This window comes from Triturus cristatus, chromosome 6 (assembly GCF_964204655.1).
Source record: "Triturus cristatus chromosome 6, aTriCri1.1, whole genome shotgun sequence".
In the NCBI taxonomy this organism is placed as follows: Eukaryota; Metazoa; Chordata; class Amphibia; order Caudata; family Salamandridae; genus Triturus; species Triturus cristatus.
Window position 1 is genome coordinate 622,516,483 of NC_140589.1, and position 25,426 is coordinate 622,541,908.

The following is a 25,426-nucleotide window of genomic DNA, read 5'->3' on the forward strand; positions in this document are numbered from 1 at the left end:
GATCCCCAGGGCTGACATTGACCTGGGGATGGGGGACGCGCACCCCATCCTCTTCTTAAGTTGATATAATTAATAGGGACGTTGGGGTCGAAATAGGGCATGGGAGGGGCGATGCGCGGCCCCCTTCCCCTCTTGAATATATTATAAATGAAGGCCGGTTGAGGGGTGATGGGGTCCCTGGGGCCGAAATCGGCCCGGGGGGGGGCACACAGCACAGCGCCTCTCCCCTGTGCAGAGGGCAAAAAACAAGCAGAAAAGGCAACATTGAGTGCAGAAAGATTAACCGAAAAGGCTAAACAGAGGGCAGAAAAACAAGCAGGGGAGGCAAAACAGAGCAGAAAAGGGCAAGACAGGTGAGAAAAACGAGCAGGAAAGGTAGAGCAGGAAAGGCAAAATAGAGGGTAGAAAAACAAGCAGAAAGGCAAAACGGCAGAAGAGGGCAAAAGAGACCACTCGGACGCACACACCTATTACCAGACCCACTGAGACACTCAAACAGCCACTCACCAACCCACTCAGACTCAGGCACCCTCTCACGCACCCACTCAAAAACTCACACACCCACTCAGACCCTCATGCACCCACTCACATACCCTGTTACAGACTCATTCACTCACTGACAGACCCACTGAGGTACTCCTGCACCCAGTCAGACTGGCTCATTAACTCAAACACCCATTCACAGACCCTCTGCAACACTCATGCACCCACTCACAAACCCACCCAGACACTCACACACCCATTCACAGACCCATTCAGAGACTCATGTACCCACTGACAGACCCACTCAGACACTCATGCACTCTATCACAGACCCACTCAGAGACTCACACTCCCCCTCACAGACCCACTCAGTGACTCACGTACCCCTCACATACCCACTCAGAGACTCATGCAGCCCTCACATACCCACTCAGAGACTCATGCACTCACTCACTTGTAGTCACTCACAGACCCACTCAGACACACACACCCACTGGCAGATCCCCTTAGACACTCATCCACCCACTCACAAACCCACACAATGACTTGCGCACCCACTAAGAACCATTCAGAGACTCATGCACTCATTCACAGACCCACTCAGAGACTCATGCACCCACTCATAGACCCACTCAGATATTTGTGCACCCACAGACCCACTCAGATATTTGTGCACCCACAGACCCACTCAGAGCCTCACTCACCCACACAGAAACCCATGGACTCATTCACAGACCTACTCATGCTCTCACTCACAGATCCACTCAGACCTTCATGCATTCACTGACAGACCCACTTGGACACTCACGCACCCACTCACCAACCCACTTAGAGACTCACAAACCAACTCACAGACCCACTCACTCATTGTATTGTAATTGCATTTATATAGCGCTTACTACCCCAGTCGAGGTGGCGAAATGCTTTTTCGGCGAGTAGTACGCTACTCCAGAACCCAAGAAGGATTAGTGTTGAATTAGTATGGTGAAATATGAAAGAAATTTGAGTGGTGGATAGTTTAGTCAGTTGTTTGGATTGAGAAAGATAGCGGAGGGATAGAAAAGGGAAAAAAGGTTTGCATTTATATGGCGCTTGTTACCCCTAATGGGGTGTTGAAGCACTTTCTTGGTGAGTAGCACGTTACTCAGGAACCCATAAGGATTAGTGGTGAATTAGTATAGTGAAATATGAAAGTAATTTGAGTGTGGGATGTTAATCAGTTATTTGGATTGAGAAGGATAGCAGAGGAAAAATGGTTTGCATTTATATTGCACTTGTTACCCCTGTTGAGGTGTTGAAGTGCTTTTTTGGCTAGTAGCACGCTACTCTGGAACCCATTAAAGGATTAGTGTTGAATTAGTATAGTGAAATATGAAAGTAATTTGAGCGGTGGATGATATGTTAGTCAGTTATTTGGATTGAGAAGGGTAGCAGAGGGATAGAAGAGGGACAGAGGTATATATATATATATATATATATATATATCTCGATTGTTACCCCTGATGGGGTGTTGAAACGCTTTTTCGGGGACCCCAGCTTTTTTGGAGTACGGTTTGGACGAGAAAGGTGGGGTATGGATGACATTAGTTCTGTTTCGAAGGTAGGACGTGATCCAGTCTAAAGCAGTCCCCTCCATGCCTGCTTCGTAGAGTCTTTGTACCAGAGTGGCATTGTCAACCGTGTCAAAAGGCAGCCGTGAAGGTCCAAGAGGAGTAGAGCAGCAACCCCGTTGAACTGTGTTCTTCAGGTCATCCCAAATGGCAAGAAGGGCAGATTCTGTGCCTCTTCCCGGACGGATCCCGCTAGGAAGTCTGAAAGTATGGGTTTGTCTTCAATGAAGTGTAACATCTGGGCGAACGCTGCTCTTTCTATCAGTTTGTAATGGGTCTGTAGTTGTCAGGGTTCAACGGGTCCAAGTTTGTTTTCTTCATTAAAGGACGTATGTATGACTTTTTGAGTTCTTCTGGAAATATTCCGGTAGTTAAGGAATCGTTGATGATTCTTCTTACTGGATTAGCAGTAGAGGTTGTTAGAAGAATTGACTTAAATGTTCGCGGTGGACACAGGTCAGAAGGGCTGCCGGCAGGCCTGCTTGCTTTGACCAGGTCTATAAATTCATTGTGTGAAATATGTTGGAAGGAATGTATAGTATCCTGCATTTGTAATGTAATGTATTTTACACCTCCTGCTCAGCCAGTGCTCTATAGAATGTTGGAGTCTTGATGTGCCTCAGAATGTTGGGACACAGAGAGGTGAAGTGACAGTTGAGCATGGGCTGAGCAGCAAGCAGGCTGCTCCTGGTGGGGCTCTCCTTCACAACTTAACTTCCTTTTATACTGGAATTATTCCTCATGTAACTATCTACAATAAAGCTTTCTGAAATACATCTTACCTGCGTGGACCTCCTCACTACAGAATGGATAGGCTGAGTTAGAGTATTCATGGATTGTTGTTTTGTAAAAGGGTTAGTGCTGGTAAGTCTCTGTTTAAAGTACGAGTCCAGCGGGCCTGCTTTGTTCGTGTAATGATTTGCCAGTTTGTCTGTGAAATCTTGATTAACAGGATGAGTGCCTTCTAGGCAATTTAGATTACACAATTCATTGAGTATTTTATAGAATTCTTTATTTGCACATTTAGCATTTTGAATTCTGTCTGAACAGTACCTTTTCTTTGCTTTTTTGATAGCTGACTTGTATAATCTGTTAATTTTCTGTAGGTGAAGTTTGTCTTGTTTGTTTTTTGTTTTGAGCCAGGCACATCAGGACTCATTCATTTTATGCCTCTTGGCCAATACTAAAATGAGTTTTTTTTGCCTTGCATTTCATTTGACTGTTGCTTGGAACTTGGGTTTCTCTCTATATACAAGCTTTGATCGTATGCGGTTATAAGTTTGAATCTTAACTGTCATTTGTGCCAATAGTCAGCCAGTTTAGGGAGCTCCATGTCATGTGTAATCAGCATGGCCTGTACAACATTTAGGACGTATGTTGGATCTCAAGGGATCTATTTTGTGCACTGAATTTTATATTTTCTCTGATAGAAGTGAATTGAGGTAGGTTCTATTTTGCTTTGCTAGCAGCCCTCAACATTTGCATGCAGGCATTTTCCTATTCTTTCTTTAGTGTTTCCTCCACGCAGTACTCATGCCACTTGTCTTCCGATTTAAGTTATTCATGTGCGATGTTATAGCTTTGTAGGAGATTTGTTCCAATTGAATCAGAGTTTGAAAACCTTGCCAAACTGATTCATTTGTCTCCGTAACAATTGAGTCGTGACCACCAGGTCCCTCAAGAACACCAACTTAACGTCTGCATACATTGAAATAATGTCCCCTGTTTGTCCCATCAATATTCTGTGTTCCTTCAAAAACGTCTTTATTTTTATAGCCATTTGTTATGTGAAGCTCAATTGTAAACATAAAATATAGAGGACTTTGCTGTAATTGAAGATTAAAGAAAAAGTGGTGGATACAAAGAAGGTTGTTGTTAATCCTGAGGTACTACCTTTTGTGCAAGTACCTGTGTCTTGTTGTCCCCACTAATCCATAGGATCTGCATGTTTGTTGGACAGTATAAACTTTGGGCGAGGTGCCTAAGCTGATTCCGGCCACCCCACTGGATATGTTGACCTAGAGACCAGCTAGCTTTCATTGGCACCACCAGCTCCCCTAACCCGAACAGGGAGTGAATGGTTTCTGGCAACCACTGAACAGGACAACCCTAGCCCCTCAGGTATTGTGTTAACCGATCTAGAACCTTTTTGCTCAGTCACTCAAGCTTACTTGTCCTCAGGGATCTATACAGAGAATACACAATGGGACGTTTTCAATATATTTATTGAACCAACGTTATTCTTGTATAGAATACATGTGCTGCAATAATCAGTAGACGGAAGCAGATGAAAGTGATTACAAGCACCAAAAGAGTAAATAGCAGATATAGTTCCACCATGGTGCTAAAACATTGTATATATGCAGGCATAAAATACAAGGTAATAATCAGGCATACTCCTACTATGCAAACCCTACTCTGTGTGTGTCTAGAGTGTATCCATGTGCAGAGCCACGAATCCCACCAGAAGATGATTCAACCCCATTACCTAGCAGCAGAGAATATAGGACCCCGTTTTGGTCACAAATTGGATACCCCTCACGGAGATGTCAGACGGCTGCTTGGTGAAGTCTCACCATGCAGGGACCCTCAGTGTCAGCTGAAGTGCCTCCTCTACTAAACCTCAGAGATGCTTATTATTTATAATAAAAAGCATACTTTGCGATGTAAGTATATATTAGCAATGTTATGTATATGTAGATAGCCCAGTCACCTGTGGAAGAAGATAGTACGACATTTGTACATCATGTGCAAGGGCCTTGTATTCTGTGTTCGAGACATCGTGATAATGCTGTGGGAAGCCAAATGTGTAAACGGAAGTAGTTTCAGAGAAACTAATCCAACATTGTCACATATGTGAATATGTGCAAAAGGTCACAGAAATAATGTCATTGTGCAGAAAAGAGGGCAATGTAAGAACTTCGTTACATGGGCCTAACCCGGGTACATAACACCTGCCTGTTTTGCTGCAGTGTATTTGTTGAATCTCAAGGTAGAATACTTCGAGTAAAACATCCTCAGTTTTTGAGCCTAAGGATTACATTTTCCCATTTGCTGAGCCTAAGCTATAGTTATTCTTCAGTAAATACGTTTTTATCGCAGTTTTAACTGAACCAAAATGTTTTACCGTGTTTTGACATTAACTACCAGTTGCATGGTCTCAGAGTAAAATGTACCAAGACCTGGGGACTCTCAGTGAAACACTTAATCTCAGTTTTCTGGGTTATGCTGAGCATAAGAGTGAAATGCCTTAATAGATAGTGTTCATATTAATTCAAATATTGGAGATGCATTACTTTCATTTATTCCTTTTTCTCTTTTAGGCTTTCCTTTCCAAGGATGTACACCTCTGCACACACAACTGTGGATCCAGATGAGCTAAAAAAGTTCCAAGCTTGGTCCCTGAGATGGTGGGACGAAGAGGGAGTCTATTCTGTCCTACATTCTCTGAATGATCTCAGAGTGCCATTTATTAGGTAGGTTCTAGATAGATATCTTTTATATTTACACTTTTTATACGACAGCAGCGTAGATTTGCGTAGTGTTATGTTATGTTATGTTAACTTGAATTTGTAGAGCGCTTAATACCGACAGGTCTCTAAGCGCTGTGAACAGAACAACGAAAGTGCCAGGAGATGAAAGTATTGTAGCATGGGCACTAGGCCCAAGCCTCCGTGAATAAGAGGGTTTTCAGTTTCCTCCTGAAAGGCAGGAGGCTGCTTTCAGAGCGCAAGTCGCTTGGTAGTTTGTTCCAAATTTGGGGCATAAGAGTGGAAAAAGCTCGCCCCCCTGTTTTGGAGTAGTGGAAACGTGGGCATTTTAGTAGACCCTCCGTGGAGGACCTGAGAGTGCGACCGGGGGTATATATTGTCAGACGGTCTTTGATATATTTGGGGGCTTGCCCAAACAAGGCCTTATGTGTGATGCAGAGGCCTTTAAATTTGGCCCTCTGCTTGATGGGCAGCCAATGAAGTTGTTGTAGTAAGGGGGAAGCGTGAGTGTGTCTGGGTAGTTTAAAGATCAATCTGGCTGCATCGTTCATAACCACCTGCAATCTGTGCAGTAGTGTGGAGGGAAGGCCGATATATAGTGCATTACCATAGTCGATCCGGGCCAAGATCAGGGCGGAAACTACGGTTCTCATTGTTGAGAAAGAGAGGATGGGGGAGAGTTTTCTTAGTCGCCTGAGAAGGCCCACACAAGTCCCGAAGACGGAGGTGATCTGATTTGACAAGGAGAGATTCGCATCGATTTTTATTCCCAGACTTTTTACCATTGTGGCTGGTGCTGGGATTGTCCCCAGTTCGTCGGGCCAGAACTGGGAGTTCCAAGGGTTGCTGTTGTTTGTGATTGCTAACACCTCAGTTTTGTCGGGGTTGATCTTAAGTGAGTTAGAGGTCATCCACCTGACCACAAATCTCAAGATATCTTGTACCCTATCGTGTGCCTGCGTACTGTTATCTATTTGGATGATGATTTGTGTGTCATCCGCATAGTTGAAGACTTGGCAGTCCAGTTTGGCAAGCTTCCTGATCAGAGGACCCAGGTAGATGTTAAACAGAAGGGGAGATAGAGCTGACCCTTGGGGAACACCGCAAGGAATGGATCCCCTCTCTGACGTCAGATCCCCCATCTGTATTTTCAGGGTACGATCTGACAAGAATGATTCGATCCAACGAAGGATCGACCCTCCAATGCCAGAGTCTCTGATTCTATCTAAGAGTAGAGCATGATTGACCGTGTCGAACGCTGCCGACAGGTCAAGAAGGATTAGGACGCAAGGTTTTTTGTTGTCTGCTTTGGTCCTAATTTCATCTAGAACAGACAGCATCACCAGTTCTGTACTATGATGAGCCCTAAAGCCGGCTTGCCTGTCCTCAAATAGATTGTAGGATTCCATGAATTTGGAGAGAGTTCGGAGGACATATTGCTACAATATTTTGGCTAGGAAGGGCAGCTGAGATATGGGTCTGAAGTTTTTTAAGTTGGAAACATCAGCCCCAGGCTTTTTAAGAAGGCGAATAACTCTGGCTTCTTTGAATTGGGGTGGGACACTTCCTGAATCCAGCGAGGAGTTCATCAGGGCTAGGATTTCCTCCTCGATAGCTGGAAAGGCCAGCTTGAAAATCTTGGGAGGGCAAGGGTCTAATGGTGAGCCGGATTTTACTTTGGTCACAATACTTCGCAGTGTCTCCAAGTCCAGGGGCTGGAAACAGGATATTAGCTCAGTACCTTTCTCTTTTGGCTCCACCCTCATATTAAGGGGGAGTTTAAAAGGGGAGTTGTTAATGTCCGTCAGAATATCTTGGACTTTATCTGAGAAGAAGGATAGAAATTTGTTACATAATTCCTTGCTGGAAGGGGCGACTGGCACCTGTTTTTGACTTAGCTCTTTGAGGATATTAAATGTTTCTTTTTGTTTATTGGTGGCCAGCTGAATCTTGTTCTCGTAATGTTTGGCCTTGTAGCTTAACAAGGTTTTTTTGTAGACGGCGAGTTTTGCCTTATATTCTACATAAGTTTGTAGATCATAGGCTTTGCGCCAGCGTCTTTCAAATTGGCGAAGTGTGCTTTTCAGGACTCGAAGTTCGTTTGAAAACCAAGGGGAGCCTTTGCCCTTATTTCCGGTTTTTTTCCTTTTAATTGGGGCCAGTGTATTTATGGCAGAGGTAAGATGGTTATTGATGGAATCTGTCCATTTTTCCAAGTCCAATGTAATAGGCCTCTTGACAGGATTACTCCGAAGAGTACTCTCGAGGGTAGGACCGGAGATATTGTTCCAGCTTCTAACTACCTTCCAGGTAGGGGGAGGACTGGGGTTGTGTTTAATCGGGGGGAGTAGAAGGTTAATAGAGAAGTGATCAGACCACCCGCAGGGGATGATATTTATTAAGTTCACGGAGGGGGAAGTGGTCCATGCCAGGTCGAGGGTATGACCTTTCTCATGGGTGGGGCCTGACACCAACTGGGTGAATCCGAGGGAGGTAAGCATTGTCTCAATAAGTAGAGCCTGTCCCCCTCTGGGTATCTGATCCCAGTGATAGTTGAAGTCACCTACAATCACCATTTGTTGGAAGCGTGAACGAAGGTTGGTAATACAATCAGTGAGGAGATCGACAAAAGAGGGTGAGCAGTTAGGTGGGCGGTAAACCGTTACGATAACAATGTTAGAGGCGTTGTTGCAGACCTTGGTGACCAGTATGTCTGCTGCCTCCAAGTTTTCCCCAGACAGCTTCTCAATTGTCAGATGATCTTTAAAGATAAGGGCAACCCCACCGCCACGCCTCCCTACTGACCTATTATGCCAAAAGGCATCATAGCCTGGAGGTAGGGATGCGATTAGCGTGGGTTCTGATTCCTCATCGAGCCACGTTTCGGTCAGGGCGAGAGCGTCAGGGGCATCCTCTTGTAGGAGGGTGAAAATTTCAGGGGCATGTTTATGGAGTGATCTTGTATTGAGGGAGACGAGTTTCATGGAGATAAGGTGTTTTGAGTGGGCAAGGTCCGGATTGCGCGGGGGAGACGCACAGCCAGTCCCCTTCACTTGTAAGTTGAAAATACCTTCTCTCTGGAGGGCAAGCAAAGTTTCTGAAGTTAGTGGGTGTGCGTTAACGCCTAAGCTTAGAAGCTCATTGTGCGAGTACTTGTAAGCACGGGCAGAGTTTATGGTCCCCGGGCCCTTTCGGGCGCGGACGGGCGCAGACGGGCTTGCCTTTGGCGCGCCTTCGGCGCGCCAGCGGCGCGCCCGCTGCGCGCGTCCGCTGCGCGTCCGCTCCAGCGTGTCTTATCAAGCTGCTCGATGCCCCTAGGCCCCTCCCCTCCAATCAGCCCTGCTGAGCAGCAGCTGAGGCCCCTGAGACTCGTGGGGAAAGCGGGGAGGAGGTAGGGGACTAATTAGCACAGGAGGTTTGCCAATTCACAGCAGGTAACACAGTTTAAAAGCAAACTTTTAAAAGCAAAGTTTAAGAGCAACAAGTTAAAAAATAGCGGCTAACACGGGTGCAAACAATCCTGACACTGCCTGGGCTAGCGCGTTCTGTAATCGCTGCGCGTCCGCTCCAGCGTGTCTTATCAAGCTGCTCGATGCCCCTAGGCCCCTCCCCTCCAATCAGCCCTGCTGAGCAGCAGCTGAGGCCCCTGAGACTCGTGGGGAAAGCGGGGAGGAGGTAGGGGACTAATTAGCACAGGAGGTTTGCCAATTCACAGCAGGTAACACAGTTTAAAAGCAAACTTTTAAAAGCAAAGTTTAAAAGCAACAAGTTAAAAAATAGCGGCTAACACGGGTGCAAACAATCCTGACACTGCCTGGGCTAGCGCGTTCTGTAATCCACATGTGCCACATAAGTGATGGCTTCTCTTTTTCAGCAGTATGTTTAAGCTCAGTGATATGCTTCCTCCATGTTTTGGAAGCCAAACGTATAGAAGCCGTGCATCATAGGGATACACGTATAGTGCATTTATGCCTTATTATGTATGGCAAGAGCTTTTATAAGTCATAAATTTGACAACGCCAACATTTCGGTCTTACTCTAATGTCCATCAAGATCAATGGAAGGACAACTCCATGTTTTCCAATATGTTTCATAGTGTTTAATATTGCACAAATATTGCAGCAAATCAATTTTGTGTGTTGTGTGTGTGCTTTACCTCTTTTTTTTTTTTTTATCACAATACTTCGTTCTTTGCTTCTCCTGCTCTCTTCTGCTGTTATAATCCTTCACAAGACTGGTGATTATGTTATAGGTTGGTGTGCTGAAGAAAGCAAAATATACCTGTTGGGTCGCTCATCTCCTGTGGTTGTGAGAAACTGAAAAGTAGCGTGCACAGAGGAGTCCATAGTTTGTTTCAGTCATCGTTGACACAGTCCATTGTGGTGTGGGAACTTAGAACAGGTAAGGGGAGGCAAATCTTTCAGATGGCTTTGGTAAAAAGTTCTGTTACAACTTCTTCCTCTGATAAGAAGAGGTCGATATTATCCTAGTAAGTAGACTGACTTGGGCACCACTCCACGCAGTTTGTAATCAATTAATCTGTTTGCTCTCCTGTGTGAGGGTCCCTGGAAACTGAGCTTTGCCCAGTTTTATCCATTTGGATACTGTTTTTCCTAAATTCTTTCATGGATTTAGTCCAGCTGATTGTTTTTGATTCTGTACACTGTTTTTACTTTTAATCAGCTTACTCTTTAAGTGGAAACATTGTTAGATGTCCCTCATGTGGGAGTAAGAACTCGAGAGAAATCTCAATGACCTCTGCATCTTTTGTCTCCTTGAAAATCATTACAAAAGGGGGTGGTGATGGACGGAGCATCAGAACCAATCAAACACTCACACCCAGTCAACAGATCTGGGTTTGATCCATCACTGTTCTTTAGCCCACTCTGCCACCCCAGTTCAGACATGGCCATATGCAAATCAGTCTGACCCTGTGCCTCATGGGAACAGTCCAGCCCTAACTGCCAAGCCATGCCTTCCCTGGACCGGAAACAAGCTTACTAGGACCGGTTTCTGGCATTTCAGCAGTCTTCAGCCAGGCTTGCTTGAATCCAGTGGCAAAGTGAGCAAGGGACTCACCCCCTTTTGTACCTCCTTGAAAATCATGGCACCAAGCAGTGTCCATGCTTCCTTAAAATGTCAAGGAGAAGTTTGAAAGATCATGAAGGGCTAACACTGTGAGGGAAGGGACATTCAAGAACTGCATTTGTCCTTTCATAATCTGCAAGGAAGTTTCTACCTCTTTGTTAGCGCTCTCTCAGGTGCCTGAAGGTGTCTTAGTAAGAAATAATTGAAAAGGCCAAATTGGCGCTTCTGTTTGCTGTTGAGCAGTCAACATCAACAGCATCCGTGTCTTGCTCGCCATCACCTGCAGGTATCTTCGATGTCTAGGAGGTCATTGTCAGACTCCCCTTCCATTTTGCCATCAGTATACATGATGCTAAATCGGTCCATGACAAAGACTTAGATGGACAAGTTGGAGTCGAAGACCAGAAGGATGTTGCCAAGACGATTACTATCGAGGACATGATCTGCATCAGTCAATGACAAAAAGAAAATCAATGTCGAAAAAGCGATTGGCGTAGAGGGGGGAGGTTGATGTGGAGGTGAAAATCAATTTTGAGGCAGAGACTTATGACCTAGAAGCAGCCTTTTCTCACTTCTCTGTCCCTCGGCAAGAGTCTAGCCTTAGGGACACAAAGTAATAAGAGGTGCTCCCTCCCAGAAAAAAATCAGGCAACTGAGGAATTTGCTCCCTAAATTGCAGCCATAACTCCTCAAAAAGGTGCTCCACTTCTTGCATCTCAGTGCCCTCTAAGGAAGAGGGCTGAGATAATAAGTCTGAAAGATTTCCCTCAATGCACACCGCAAAATAGGCCAGCCTCTATTATTGAGCCTGAGCATCAAAAAGAGCAGCCTGAAGTGTAGCAGGAAGTTCCTCGTCATAACACTTCATCCCCTGCTGCTTCACTCAGAGGCACTGCGTTAAATCTACTTCTCCAAGAAGAAAGGTGGTATGTTTACAGCTCTAGGAGAACTCAGAGTCTAAGCCGAATTTCAGAGTCTGTAGTTTGAGATCTTGCTCTCCAAGACATGATACTGATGCATGCGCCACAGACTCAGAGGTACTCCAGTCCTTTTTCGTCTCCAAGATCTCCTAAGAGGTTTTCACCAGTGGACATTATATTGATTTTCCATGATGTTTTGGCTAATGGCACCTCTAAATTGAGCATCCCATTCAAGGCTTCCTAAGCAACCTCTTTTTTTATTTTTGAAACCCTGCAGCATAGAGCACCTCCACAATTGTTAACACAATTGGATCCAGGTCTCTTAGAAGCAGTCATGGATATTTTTCAAGCTCCATCTACTGCTCAAGGAGCAACTCTAAGGCTGCGGGGGGGGGGGGAAGCCATGAGCAGTAGCTGCTTTTACTCAAAACCGTTGATTGTGGGACAAGATGAATAGATTTGCCAACTGACTTCCATCCAAGGACAGTCATGACATCCTGGAAGTAGTCAATGAGGGGCAGCTGGTATCAAACCAGATCATCAGTTTTGCCATGGTTGTGGCTGACCTCTCAGCTTTCAGATATTGCCATGACCTTTATATGATGTGTGCCGCTTGAAAGACGCTAACGGGTCTGAAAGAGAATGTTTGACAAAAAAAAATGAGTTTACCATTCTCTGGCTCATCTCTTTTTGGTTCATATGCTGATGACAGGATTTATCTAGTGAAAGCCTAATTTGATACTGCGCCACTGTTAAAACCAATAAAATTGAACAATCGCCATCTGCAACTACTCAGATTAGAAGTTTGCTCATTCACGGTGAAAAGAGCTATAGAAAGGGTGGTAAGACTTCAGACAAATCAAGGCATCTACTCGTTTTTTTACTTAAATAAAGGACTATAGAAGCAAGAATTCAGATCCATCCTGGATTTGAGAACCATGAATACATGGATAAAAAGAGAGAAATTCTGAATGCTGACTTTAGATTTTCCCTCTCATCTCTCTGGATGTGCTCCATAGATCTCAGTGATGCATGTTTCCATATCCCTGTGACCAAAATATAGAAAATATTTGAGGTTTGCTGTTAAGAATGAGCATTTTGAATTAAAAATATTACAGTTTGGTATATATTCTAGTCCAAGATTGTTCTCAAAATGCATGGATTAGCTACACCCCATTTCCTATCGAAAGGAGTCTAGTTCTATCTATATTTAGGCGACTGGCTTGTGAAAGCAAGCTAAAACAGCGGGTGTTGCGGGACTTTAAAATGACGATGAGAGTCCTAACAGATGTGGGCCTTCTAGTGAAAACAGAGAAGGATTAATTAATTGCAGTCAACCGCAGACTCAAGTGTAGCAAAAATGTTTCCTTTGCATGAGAGGTTATCATCCATCCAGGTGGAATGCAATCTAATATCTTCCACCAAAACTCATCAGCAAAGAAGTAAACAGCTTTTCTGTGTCAGTGGTCTTATTCATTACAATAGTTACTCATGCAAGGCTGCACTTGAGATCCCTGCAAAAATGTCTCCCGAATCAATGGAATCAACTTTCTGGAAGCTAGGAAGTCAGATTGACTCTATTGGCGGATGCATCAAAGTCTTTCCCATGGCGGATGGATTACACCAATCGCTTGATCTGTGTTCCTTTTCAGCAGCCTCTTCAGGGGCAAACAGATGTCTCCCTTTTAAGTTGAAGTGATCATGAAGCCGACTTGCAGGTTCAGTGTCCTGGATCTTAGAAAGACAGGTTGTGTCATAAAACACAGAGCAATCTTTTGTTGCTTACAGACCTAGACAACTACATAATTTTGATTAAAATATACAGTTCAATAACAGTGCATAATCTGAGCAAACAGACTGGAATTGGAGTGAGAATGCTGTCTAAGGAAGGACAGGTAATATAACCGGCTGATATCCAAAAATCTCAGCATACAAGCAGTTTCCTGCTCGCTGCTTAAAATCAGCAAACAGAGACTATAAGCAGATAGACACCAGAAGATGCTGAGTTGGATTTTAAAGAGGAAGTTCTCAATCAGGTATTCCGTGTTTGGGTCTGCCAGGTATAGATCTCTTCACTACAGCAGACACAGCAACATGTTGAAGCTTTGCATCCCATTTGCAGAAGCCTGGGTCCCTGTGGAATGTGTTTTTAGATGAACTGATCCCGAGCACTGCTCAACACCATTAGCCTACATCCAAGAAAATATTTTGTTATTTATTTTATTTTCCCTTTCCCGTTGTATGTCGACTTTCCCCACACCCTGCCTCACCGCTCTTACCTGTACTGCGCCTGCTCTTAACAGCAATCATTGCCTATAGAAAAACCCCAGCGCAGATATCATTCTATAGGATGCCAGTCATTAAAGATTTTTTACAAAAACGTTAAAGTTTGTTCTCCGGTAACTGGGTCATCTCCACCATTGGGAGTATAGCACAGTTTTATCAAAATAAAAACGGTCTCCATTTGAACTCATGCTTGATGATGTGCTACAACATATAACATGGAAAGTAGATTTTTTAGTAGCTATCACTTCAGCCTATAGAGTGAGTGGGGTTCTGACATTTTGCACTAAAGACCCACAAATGGTTTTCCACCATGGTAAAGTTGTATTGTGGACTTACCTGACTTTCTTGCCTAAGGTGATTTTTGATTTTTAGGTCAAAGCTGTATCATTGCCAGTATGTTTTCATTATCCAACCACTCCAGCAGAGATAATGTTGGACACTTTAGATGTTAAGAGTGGATTGAGATGCTACTTAAGTTGAACAAAAGAGGTAAGGTTGTCCTATTTTGTTTGTAAACTATGGCCCTATCAATATGACAAGCAAGCACCTAAGCAAACTATTTCTAGATGGATAGTATCTTGCCTCTTGTTTTGCTCTCAGATATCAAAAAACGTTACTTAAGAGCAAACCTCAAGCACATCCAGCTAACAATAAAGCTGTTATGTTAAGATATATACCAGTGGCAGGGATAAGTAGAGCTGCTACCTGGCGATCAGTAAATATATTTACACAACTCTACTGTCTAGATTCGGACTCCAGAATGCACGCCCAAATTGGCTAAGCCTGTTTGTATAATTTGTTTGTCTACTGCTCTACTTGAGAGTGGTGGCAGCTTCTTTTATGACCTTCTCTTGAGTCTGCCTATTTGAGAGAGCTTCCTATTCTATTCAATATTCATAAATGTCAGCAAAGATCCTTAGACAGAGAGGAAAATATCTCTTCCTTTAATTCTTGTTCTTTGTCATAGGAATCATTTCTGAATTCATGAACGAAGAGATTACATATTTATTACTTTTAATCTAACAGTATTCTTCTATATAAATTCAAGATGAATCGAAGGCAAACCCTCATCCAGTAGTCCTAATTACACAATGCAGTTTTTCTCTAGGGCTTATCTATCAGACTAGCTAAGTCTATTAATGAATTAGGCATTATTTCTTCATTTATATGCTTTTAAAAATGGGGAGTTTCATGAAGTCGGCGCTTGAGTGTTTTTTCCTTTAATTTATGCACAGAAGATTACTATTTTAAGAAAATAGTGTGAAGAAATTCTTTTTACGGTCTTGGGTATAAGGCTAGTGAGTTTTCTGAAAGCCGTTATGTAAAGAAAAAAGTGTCAAAATAAGTGTTCCAGCGATCCCACAGAAGATTCCTACAATGGAGAATCCCTATTACAGGTAAGAAATGTTTTATTTTACCGCATGTTGCGTGTGAGGGAGTTTCTCAAAGCTCTGCTGCTTACTCTATTCAGCTAAGGCTTTTTTCTACAGTTTATACTGCCTTTACTTCATTTTGCTCAGTTTGTTTTCTATCATACCCTTCTGCAGTCAATAAAACAATGCTTAGCATGCATGAGGTGTCCGATTTCACACCTAGAACAAAGCCTGCATCCTCATCACCCATCAGTTTCAAGATATCATCGACCCAAATCAATGGCCTCACCCATGAGAACCTTCCCCATGTCTCATTCGTTGTCAGAAATCCTATTACTCTGTTGCATTTACCGCACCATGTGTGATTTCTTTGTTGTTGGTGGCTAAAATAATCTGACTATTTAATCAGATTGGGCACAACCTCTCTACCTCTTTCCCTTGGCACCGTGTGGGCAGGAAAGTCTTGGACCACCTACAACAATAAGCTATAATGTGTAGTGAATGAGCCAGTTTTGTGGTCTGACACCCTATGATGACCCTCAACCACCACCATTTTGTACTGACTTAAGTGTGTTATGTTACCCTAGCCTTAATGTAGGATGGGTTTGCATATGCCTGCTTCTCTTCTGTCCTGTAATCTTGCTGTCTTTTAGTAGAATAGTCTTGCCAAGAATAGAAGGTATGGGATGTTGAGGTGCAGTGTTGTGGGTGGTGGTGCACACATGTGCTCAATGTTGTATACTGAGGGATAAAGTCTATAGTGTTATTTGGGTTATGTGAATTATGTGTTGAACTATTGCCTTTGACATGGCTTCATGTCATTCTGATTTCTGACTTTACCTTGCTTTATGGCAGTGCTGACTATTGCCTTTGACATGGTTTCATGTCATCCTTGCTTTTCTGATTCCATCTTGGTTTGGGCCTTTGTGTGCATGGCTTAACTAACTCCATTTTCATGCCTGAAGCTATTTTCTGTGTCTGCACGAAGCTACAGAGGTGGGGATGGCATGTTTTGCTCTTCTCCTGTTTTTCGCACTTTACTGACTAGAGAGAACTGGTTCTTATCAGAGGAATGTACATGGTCTGTCTTGGAGCCATAGCAAAGGCCTGATCAACCGATGCAGTGGCCTTGAAGCAGGCTGGTACGGGTTCTCATGAGAATGAGGGGGGGAGGCTTGCTAGAAGCTTCGTTGTGTTTGAATTTGTATTAAAAGGGGGAGCCTACACTGGCCTGGTGGAAGTTCACGCCGTGGAGCAGACGTGTTGTCACGGAAGAGTGGAGGCTGGTGTCACCTCTGAGCTTTCACCCGGTTCAAGCAATGGACTCCCCTTGAGCAAAGTGAGGTGAAATGATGAAGCAGTAGGTGAGGTGTCTCTGCTATTAACTGTCTCTTGATTCTTTACTGATTCTTTCCTTTCCTTATTATTTTCTGATTCTTATATCCATACATATATATTTCTACATATATGTTTGCCTTGATTGTGTTTCAATCATACTATTGATATGTTAGAGTCTGCTATGATAGGTGCATTTGGGTTACCGTGTGGTGCTATTTACTAATAAATACATCCCAGATATACCAATTCATATTTTCCTTGTAGCAGGAGGTGTGAACTCTTCTTGGCCAAGAATTCTGTTGTAGAAGGATGGGTGAATTCCCTTCTAGCGGGTAATTGTGTTATAGGAAGCTGTTCTACTCCTGGCAAGTGATGTGCAAAGTATATTTCGCTCTAGAGAAGTGCTGTGTATATATTGTTTTCTTGCCTTGCCTTTGGGGGAGTGTTGAAAGTTTGCCCACCTTAGGAAGTGCTGTGTATATGTTATATTCCATGAGTCTGGAACTGATATTCTCTCCCTGGGAAAGTGACGGTACATACCTTGGTCCATGAAAGATCTGAGACCTTTCATTACATAATGCCAGACCATTGGGTCATAGAACTGGCCCACGTTGGCCCGACCTTTGAGTTCCAGAAGCCTAAAATACCACCACTAAAGGAGAAACACCAACTCAACATCTGCAGGATGATATTCACACAATGTACTTGAAGAGGCTTTTAAGCTCTTAACCAAATGTCAGTAGAACAAATCATTTTACTTTAGATTCTTCCTGGTCAGAAAGAAAACTGGCTGGTGCTCCATTCTGGCTATATGCCTGTGGAACATTTTCCTTTAAAAGGCATTCCTTCTGGTGGGGACACCACAAGAACTCCTCCAAATTCTATAAAGGGGGAATTTTTCACCTCACTGGTGTACAGGATGGCTACTTTCACATTGCTATGCATCAAAGACATAGCTAGTTCCTTCACTTTTTTGTTGCTAGTCAACACAACCAATCCAGAGTCTTCCACGTCGGGCTCAGGAATGCCTCCAGCATGTTTACAAAGTGTCCGGACCCTGTGTTAACCCAGCTCAGAAAACCGTGTCAACAACTTCATGCTTGGGTGATTTGCCCATAACAAAATAGCTAGCCAATGAGTCTGCTTGAGGTTGCCTTCTACTGTCCAGTGCTCTGACAAGAAAAATCATTCCTGTTCTCTTCCACCTATCTACACCTTCAAGAGGGCATTCTTGGTACTTCATTGGGTTGGGTATGCCTGTTAAAGGAATGTTTGGAAATTGTATTCCAAGGTCAAAGAATTTCTAAGAGCTTCCACCTGCATGGTACACATGTATATACATACCCCTTTGGAAATCATGTGTTCTTCTATCTCAAATGAAACACTCAAATGGTGTGCAGCCAGCACAGGTGGCCAGTGCAAGAAGCTCTGGATGTGGAATTTGTTTCATAAATGTGCCATAATAATTAAAAACAGTCCTGCATTGTTGGAACTTGCACCAGAACATTGCTTCTGGTGTCATATTCCAGACTCGGCTACCAGAATTAATTGTGCCAGTGGATGTTTTCGTTGAAAAATGGGGAACCTGCCTGAAAGAACCTTCATCTAGGCGCTTGTGGAGGATGAAATAAAGACTCTTAAACATCAATGTTGAACTATAAGCTGTATGCAGTTGTCTATAAGCATTCCTAAGAATAATCAAGTATTAATTATGGGCAGCACAAACTCTATTAACTCAGCAATCCAAGGTTTAGAGGTTGCCCATACTCTGAGAGTAGTATTAAACTCTCTGGATTCGTGACCATAGCAAACATCTTTATCTGGGGTACACTTCCAGAGTGCCTGCAATGAGTGGCAGATGTGCTGAGCGAGTAGAACTGTCATGAGTGAGCTGATATTTTCCCACAGAAGTAGTACATTTGTTTTTAAGGCTTGGGTGGACTCATGTTTCTTTAGGCTTGTCTTTGTAGTCAGAGCGGAGGCTTCTAGTGAAAATGTATGGCAGTTGCATGAAAACTGTATTAGAATTCTTCCACCAGTAACTGAGAGCAAACCACTGCAAGCGAAACTCAAGAAGCTGAAAACTCCCCTTCTTTAAAGTCCATTTTGTTTTTGCAGCACTGAGATTTGGTGCTACTGTTTTATATTTGAGATCCTTTAGCGAAGATCAGTAGTTTTGGCTTTTTTGCACCACATACGTGCAAGTGATATTCCCATACATGTTTCAGTAGATAATGTTGGCTTTAGCCTACCATGGGAATTGCCTTTATAGAGCTTCAGTTTTATAATATTGTTTGGGGTATATCTCCTGCTACGATGTTGCTAGGTTCTCCTAGTTTTCTTTATCACCATTTTATGTGTACTCTATTTCTTTTATTACAACAAATTCGTCTTCTTTTGGGAAAGTAGATCACTGAAAAGTATCCTTTTTAACAGGTATTATTGTGTCTACTGTGTTCATTCATTGCCTCTTTGAGTAAATGTTGGACTTGTCGACTCCGTTATCTGGAAATAATCAAATGCTAAGACAGAGTACCTAGCCATTAAGTTGGAGTTCAGAAGTATTGGGGCCCCAGGGCACCTGTGACAAACTCAGTTGTTACAATTGAATCCCTGTAACCCTAGCCTGTACTGACACCCCAGAAAAAAAAGTCCTCACAAACACCTATAAGGCAAAGTGAAAACTACTGTGTATGCACGTATAGTGCTATCTACAGGGTCAGCATCTTATATCATCCAGTGCTTAATTTGTGCCGGTGGTTTCCGGTGCTCGGCACTGGCACTTAATTGTCAGCACCGGCTCTCGTTACAGCCCACCTCATGGTGAAGTTGTCTTTTTTTAATCTTGAAATGAACACAGCAACCGTGTTTATTAAGTCATTATACACTGAAAAATAATAATACCAGCCGCTCATGCCATTAATATAGCTTTGTGTGGACGGAAATCGTCTGAATTGTCAAACTTGTAGGATGTCGATGCTTAGGTGTTATGTTGATACTGTCAATGGCACTGCTGTCAGTGTATGGGTGGTGCAGGCTGCAGTAGCTTTCCAAGAAGGGCCCTGGCACTTAATTTTTACAAATTAAGCACTGATATCATCACAGCCGGCTCAGCTAATGTCGTGTCTGCTTAATTTAGCCAGTCCTCGCTCAATTTAGCCCCTCCTCACTTAATTTAGCCCCTGATCACTTAATGTATTTCTTTAAGAGTCCATATCTCAGTGATTTGTAGGTCCAGGCATTCCACTGACATTTCATCCCTCAGTGTATAATTGAAGAGTTCACAAGAGTCTTTCTTGTTCAGTCTTCAGTCCTGCGTATTCACATTAGCGCAGTGGGTCCTTTTACAATTCAAGAAATGTCTATCTGAGCGGATTTACATTGCAAAACTCAAGTTCTTGTCTTAGAAGGTCTCTTGCTACCGGTGTTAATGTCTTCCAGAAGATTCATTCAGATTCAGGTTTTCGAATGAATCAAAACGTTTTCTACGTTTCAGCAGGGCTAAAGAGCTTCACCACACAAATCCCAAATTAATTTGAACAGTACTGCTTAACTTCGATCAAAATAAGCTTATTGTACAGAAGTTGTTTTTTCTAAATCTGTAACATCAGTTGAGAGGTCCCTCACAGGCTATACACCACGGTTTAGTTTTGCATAGCATTTGACCATCCAGGCCATGACTGACTCCTATTGAAAGAAGAAATTGTGGAATGGGTCGCACTGGCCACCGTTTGCCATGCTAAAGGTAACCAATCGGCTCCAGAGGAGAAATACTGTCCATTCTGCCACAAAAGTGTCATAGCAGTTCTTTATTAAGGCATCTGCCTGGCAGCCATGCAGAGAACTTTGCATACCTCTACCAAACACTACCGCTGACTAAATAGTGATGCAGCCAAGGAGTTGGCGGTTGGTAAAGCAATGCTATGTAAAGTGTTGCAACAAATAGAGGCTTTTTACCCATCGTCCACTTCTTTATTATGTGTGTATTATATATTGCTCTATATTATGCTTCAGTCATGTAGATCTGTGAAATATCCAATCCCAGAGGAAAAAATACGTTTCTTAGCTGTAATTATAGTTCTAATCATTTGTATCTTTCATAGATTCACATGTTGTCCGTCCTTCTCCACTTTGAGACTCACCCTTTCTACTCCGTCCTCACTTGTACTAATACAATGAGTGGCTTTTAAGGGGGGTGGGTTCTGCTCAGCTTATTTATGACATTTGCTGAATTTGGCCTGTTTACAGTGAGGTGAGTGTGGTACTGTAAACATTATTGATAGCCAATATATTTTTGACTGTTATGTGGAAAATTACCGAGACTCAAAGCCTGATGTCAAGTAATGTTTGTTTCAACTGAACGACTGTAGTTAAAGGTAAGTAACTTTGTTCTTTCTCAACATATTCAAGAAATTAAGGGTCTTCTTTTCAATTTTTTTTTGTGCAAAACTCTGCTCGTGATCTACAGAGCCATGATCGATGTAGTTTTGTGTGCAGGGAGCAGACGTCCTGCAGATTGCATAGGCTATATTGCCTGTTTATCAGTGACTTCAAGGCTAGTTATTGCCGTTGTTCCTAGTGGAGTCTGGGAGGGGAATGAGGTGGTCAGAGACATACAATGCAACACAAAAAGATGATGGACTGAATGCTGAACATTGTCATGCCTTCACCCCCAGTCACAGATCTGGGTTTAATCCATTGTTAGTTTGCTCGCCACACTATTCCAGTTTAGACGCAGCCATATGCAAATCAGTCTTGACCCTGCTCCCTATGGGAACAGTCCAGCCCGAACTGCCAGGCCAGGTCCTCCCTGGACTGGAAAACAAGCATCCTGGGACCGGTTTCGGGGTATCACCACACATCAGCCAGGCTAGCTTGAAACCTGTGGCGTAGGGAGGACGAGACCCAAGTCTCGGCTTACCCTTTCCACTTAAGGCAAAAATGCAACACAAAAAGATGATGGACGGAATGTTGAACATTGTCAAAATATTCACCTGCAGTCACAGATCTGGGTTTATTCTATTGTTATTTTGCTCACCACACCATTCTAGTGTAGACCCAGCCATATGCCACATTGGGGTAAAAATGCAACCCAATTTATTTTGTAATGTTGCTGAGAAATACAATGCCTTTGATGTGAATACCCACAGACACAACTTAATATGTAATCAAAACATTTATATTGCCTTCACACGCTTATCTACACTGCTAAAACACTTCTAAATTAATAAAGTGTAAGATGTGCAGAACAATAAGATATAAGTTTGCCAAGACGGCTGCAAAATTTTGCACATTTCCTAACCCTATGCATAGACGTTTTTTTGCAAAGTCGAAACTTTGCAAACATTGGTTATAGAATAAAAACTCCTAATAATACAGTATGCGGATGACTTGGTCTAGATGGATCAGACACGAATAGGAATGAGGAGGGCCCTGGACATATTACGCAAGTATAATAATTGCAAGTATTGATTGTCGGCCGATGCCATCTAAAACGCGAGGTCAAGTGGAAACTCTGACCATTAAAGGTTCACACAGACTCCAAGTACAATTGTCTTGGAGTCTGGCTTATGGACACAGGGAAACGCACACTGCAGGCAAAGGCAATAGGAGTCAAAGCAGCAAAGACCACGTATTCCTTATCTCATCTCATCACAAGCTAAATAGCCACTCAGCAGGGGCAATACGAACTCGTACCAACACTAAGTTATGGCCACCTCGCCTACACTGGAAGGCTGACAGAGGTACTACAGCGAAACCACACATCAACATACAAAAAGGTATTTGACATGCCAAAGCACACACAGCGCACTTTAATATGCCTGGAATTTAATCTTGTAAGCATGGATGTAGCATGCAAAAAATACTTAATTAACTATTACCTCCAGATGAGCCGGGCAGACCCCGATTCCTTGCAGGGTGCCCTCACGGCATTGTTCACAGACAAGTCAAGTGGCTGGGTGAAGTACTTGGAACTAGCCTCTTCAACACTAAATCTGGATCCTAACATCACTGACGGCTCTCCAAATTAGCAAAGCACAGCTAAAGGGCAAGTAAAGACACAAGCTAAGAAGGTCTCAAGGGATCTGGATTTAATTAAGGCAAGAAGCATTAGAGGGGCTGAGGAGCTTGTAACATCTCACAAAACCTTGCTTTGCCAACCATACCTGAGAGCAGGAATTGGAAAGCATGCATTTAAGAACATATCATTTAGGCTACTGACTATACCCATTAGGGTGTATGGGGCGCACTAGAACAACTGTGCAGTGACATAGGAACAATGTAGGCTGTGCAATTACCCCTCCGAAACAGCCGCTCACATTTTATGCTGCTGCACAAGCTAATCACAACAGAGATGCAGGTATCTGAGGCCTATCCTTATGTAACGCGAGATAAGATCTTGCAAGGAAGCAGTACTATTCATATATACATCTGTCACTCCAAAAGACCTAGCACAGGTCGGCAAATTCTTCGCGGAAGTGAGCAGAATGCTACGAGAGTCTGGATCACCATCAGGGGGAGCCGATAATTTGCACGAAGTCCTCCTTGGAGCCGCCCCTGTCTTCCATGACTGTATCCTGTAGAACTGCAACACTTGTAGTTGACACTTTTATAAACCTTTATATTCAAAAAAAGGAGTTTGAGAGGGAAAATAAACCAGGCCACCCTCCACTCGATCAATAGTACAAAATACAAGACCTGGTAGTATCAAAGCACTTCTTTCAATTAAATGGGATTATTAGAAGGGTAATATAAACATCTGTTATACCCTTGACAGTAGTTCTTGTCATGAACTATCAGTAACATCCCTTGTGCCAGAACACTTAATATTTACCAAATACAAACATTGAGAAAAGCAACCGAACATGTGAAAATTATTCCACCCAGAACATAAGCAAGAAAAAGTGTGGAGAATGAGAAAGCATCTCACGTGCGCAACACCAGAGGAGCTGCTGGCAGGTTCTCGCCAGTGTGATCACGAGTTTCTCATCATCGATGTCTTTCTCATGAAAATAATGATGTGAAAAAATAATGTGTGAAAAAACCCGGGGAGGTTTTATTTAGGCAGCCCAAAACCAAAAAAGGAGGAAAAGGAGGGGAAGACCAGTGTGATCTTACAGATAAGATTAGGTATGACCCCCGTATATAATTCCAAATATTTTATTCCGCTCTGTGAGTCATCCCAAGGTTAAAAACACGGTCATGTTATATAACCACATTTATGAATGGCCAACATGTTTCATTGCCTACTTATCTTTGCGGCAAATTCATCAGGGCGTCAAGGAACTGCAATCGCTTCCCTGGATTTAATCTATTTGAAAACAAAAATAACTGCACATATGCAGACAACATAAAACACATGTAAGGTTGACGAAAACATGAAGGAACCAATTACACCCCACATAAAGACTTAGAGACTGATATCCTTACAAAAAGAACAGTATAAAGGAATTATCAATGTGAATTACCTAGTGAGAGCCAAGGGCCCATATACCAGCTCTCACGTTGTTTGTGTTTGGAGGAGCACTGTAGGTTGCTCTCCTTGTCCTAGTAAAAAGCACATCCGTTGTTTATGTGTTGCTTAAACCTTCATCTGTTGAAACAAATATGAGGAACAAACAATTCTGATAAACATTGAGAAGTCCCCACACCTTGATCCTAATTAAAGCTAACTCTTAGCACTCATAATCAGCAAAAAGGGGATAATGTCTCCAGTGCTATCCTCTCTCAACCCCACCATCACATTCAAATTGGGTAAAGGCAATGTCCACGGGAGCTAATATGATTCAGAGGGTCTATAGGCACCCAGCGTACATCAGTTTTTAAAAAAAAACTAATTCGCCAAGATATCTAGTTACTGTCTGCTAGCCATTCGTGGTGTTTCTCTATCACCCTGTTTCAAAATGGATAAAATTACAACCCCGGGCTTTCAACGTTTCTATTGCTTACTGTTTACAAATGGCAAAACAAATGCTATTCCGGACTCGACCGGTCTCACCGTAAGGTTCCTTAGGTGGCGCCGTAACTCGTTCCAGGATCAACTAGGCGGGGTACGCGGCCGAGATTTTAAGCCGGCAGCGCGTCTCGAGCACTTCCGGATCAGTACTACTCTTCCGGGTCGCTACAGCGGCGCTTTCCTCAAGGACCTACACGGCGGCCATCTTATAGTGGCCAGGCTTGACTGAGTAAAGGCCAGAATCACTGGTATCTGCATTATACTGGCATATATTTAGCGTTTGTCATTACTAGCACTGGGTGACTGTCATCATAATTCTATTCAAAGGTGGATATTTAATATTTTAAAATAATCCATAAACAGGTGAGAGAATACAAAAAGCAGACGCACAGCACAATTGTTCCATACATGATTAGGGCAATCGCTCAAAATTTGTCATGCCAAACGGAAACATGTTAATCAGAATAATATGAGGAACGAAGCATTTAATATATGTGCCCAAACCGTCAGGGCATCAAATACTGTTTTTCGAATGCTCTCATTGTCTGGAGATCTTATTCCATTCGATCTGATCATTAAGGCCAATCTGATCAGCCTTTTCTGAGTAAATCCAACGAGCCTCTTTCAACGCAAGTATATTCTCAATCTGGTTCACATTACCCATCACTTTTTCTAACACCACCCATTTCAAGGCTTTGCAGTTGTGCTGATGATCTTTGTAATGCTGAACCAACTTCGTAGTCAATTTGCCATTCTTAATGGTGCTGAGATGCTCTTGTATCCTCACTTTAATTTTTCTTGTGGTGAGGCCAATGTAGTGAAGACCACATGGGCAAGTTAGCCTGTAAATGATGTTAGATGAGTTGCAATTACTGAACTT

At 43.0% G+C, this 25,426-nt stretch overlaps 1 protein-coding gene across 1 annotated transcript in view; it reads left to right on the forward strand.

The window, feature by feature from the left end:
• The window catches only part of COQ3 (coenzyme Q3, methyltransferase), a 171,009-nt gene that overhangs the window by 89,421 nt on the left and 56,162 nt on the right, over positions 1-25,426 (forward strand). Inside the window, exon 3 of the mRNA XM_085611120.1 lies at positions 5,417-5,569. Coding sequence (XP_085467246.1) covers positions 5,417-5,569 — 153 coding nt within the window. The remainder of the gene's footprint in view (positions 1-5,416; positions 5,570-25,426) is intronic.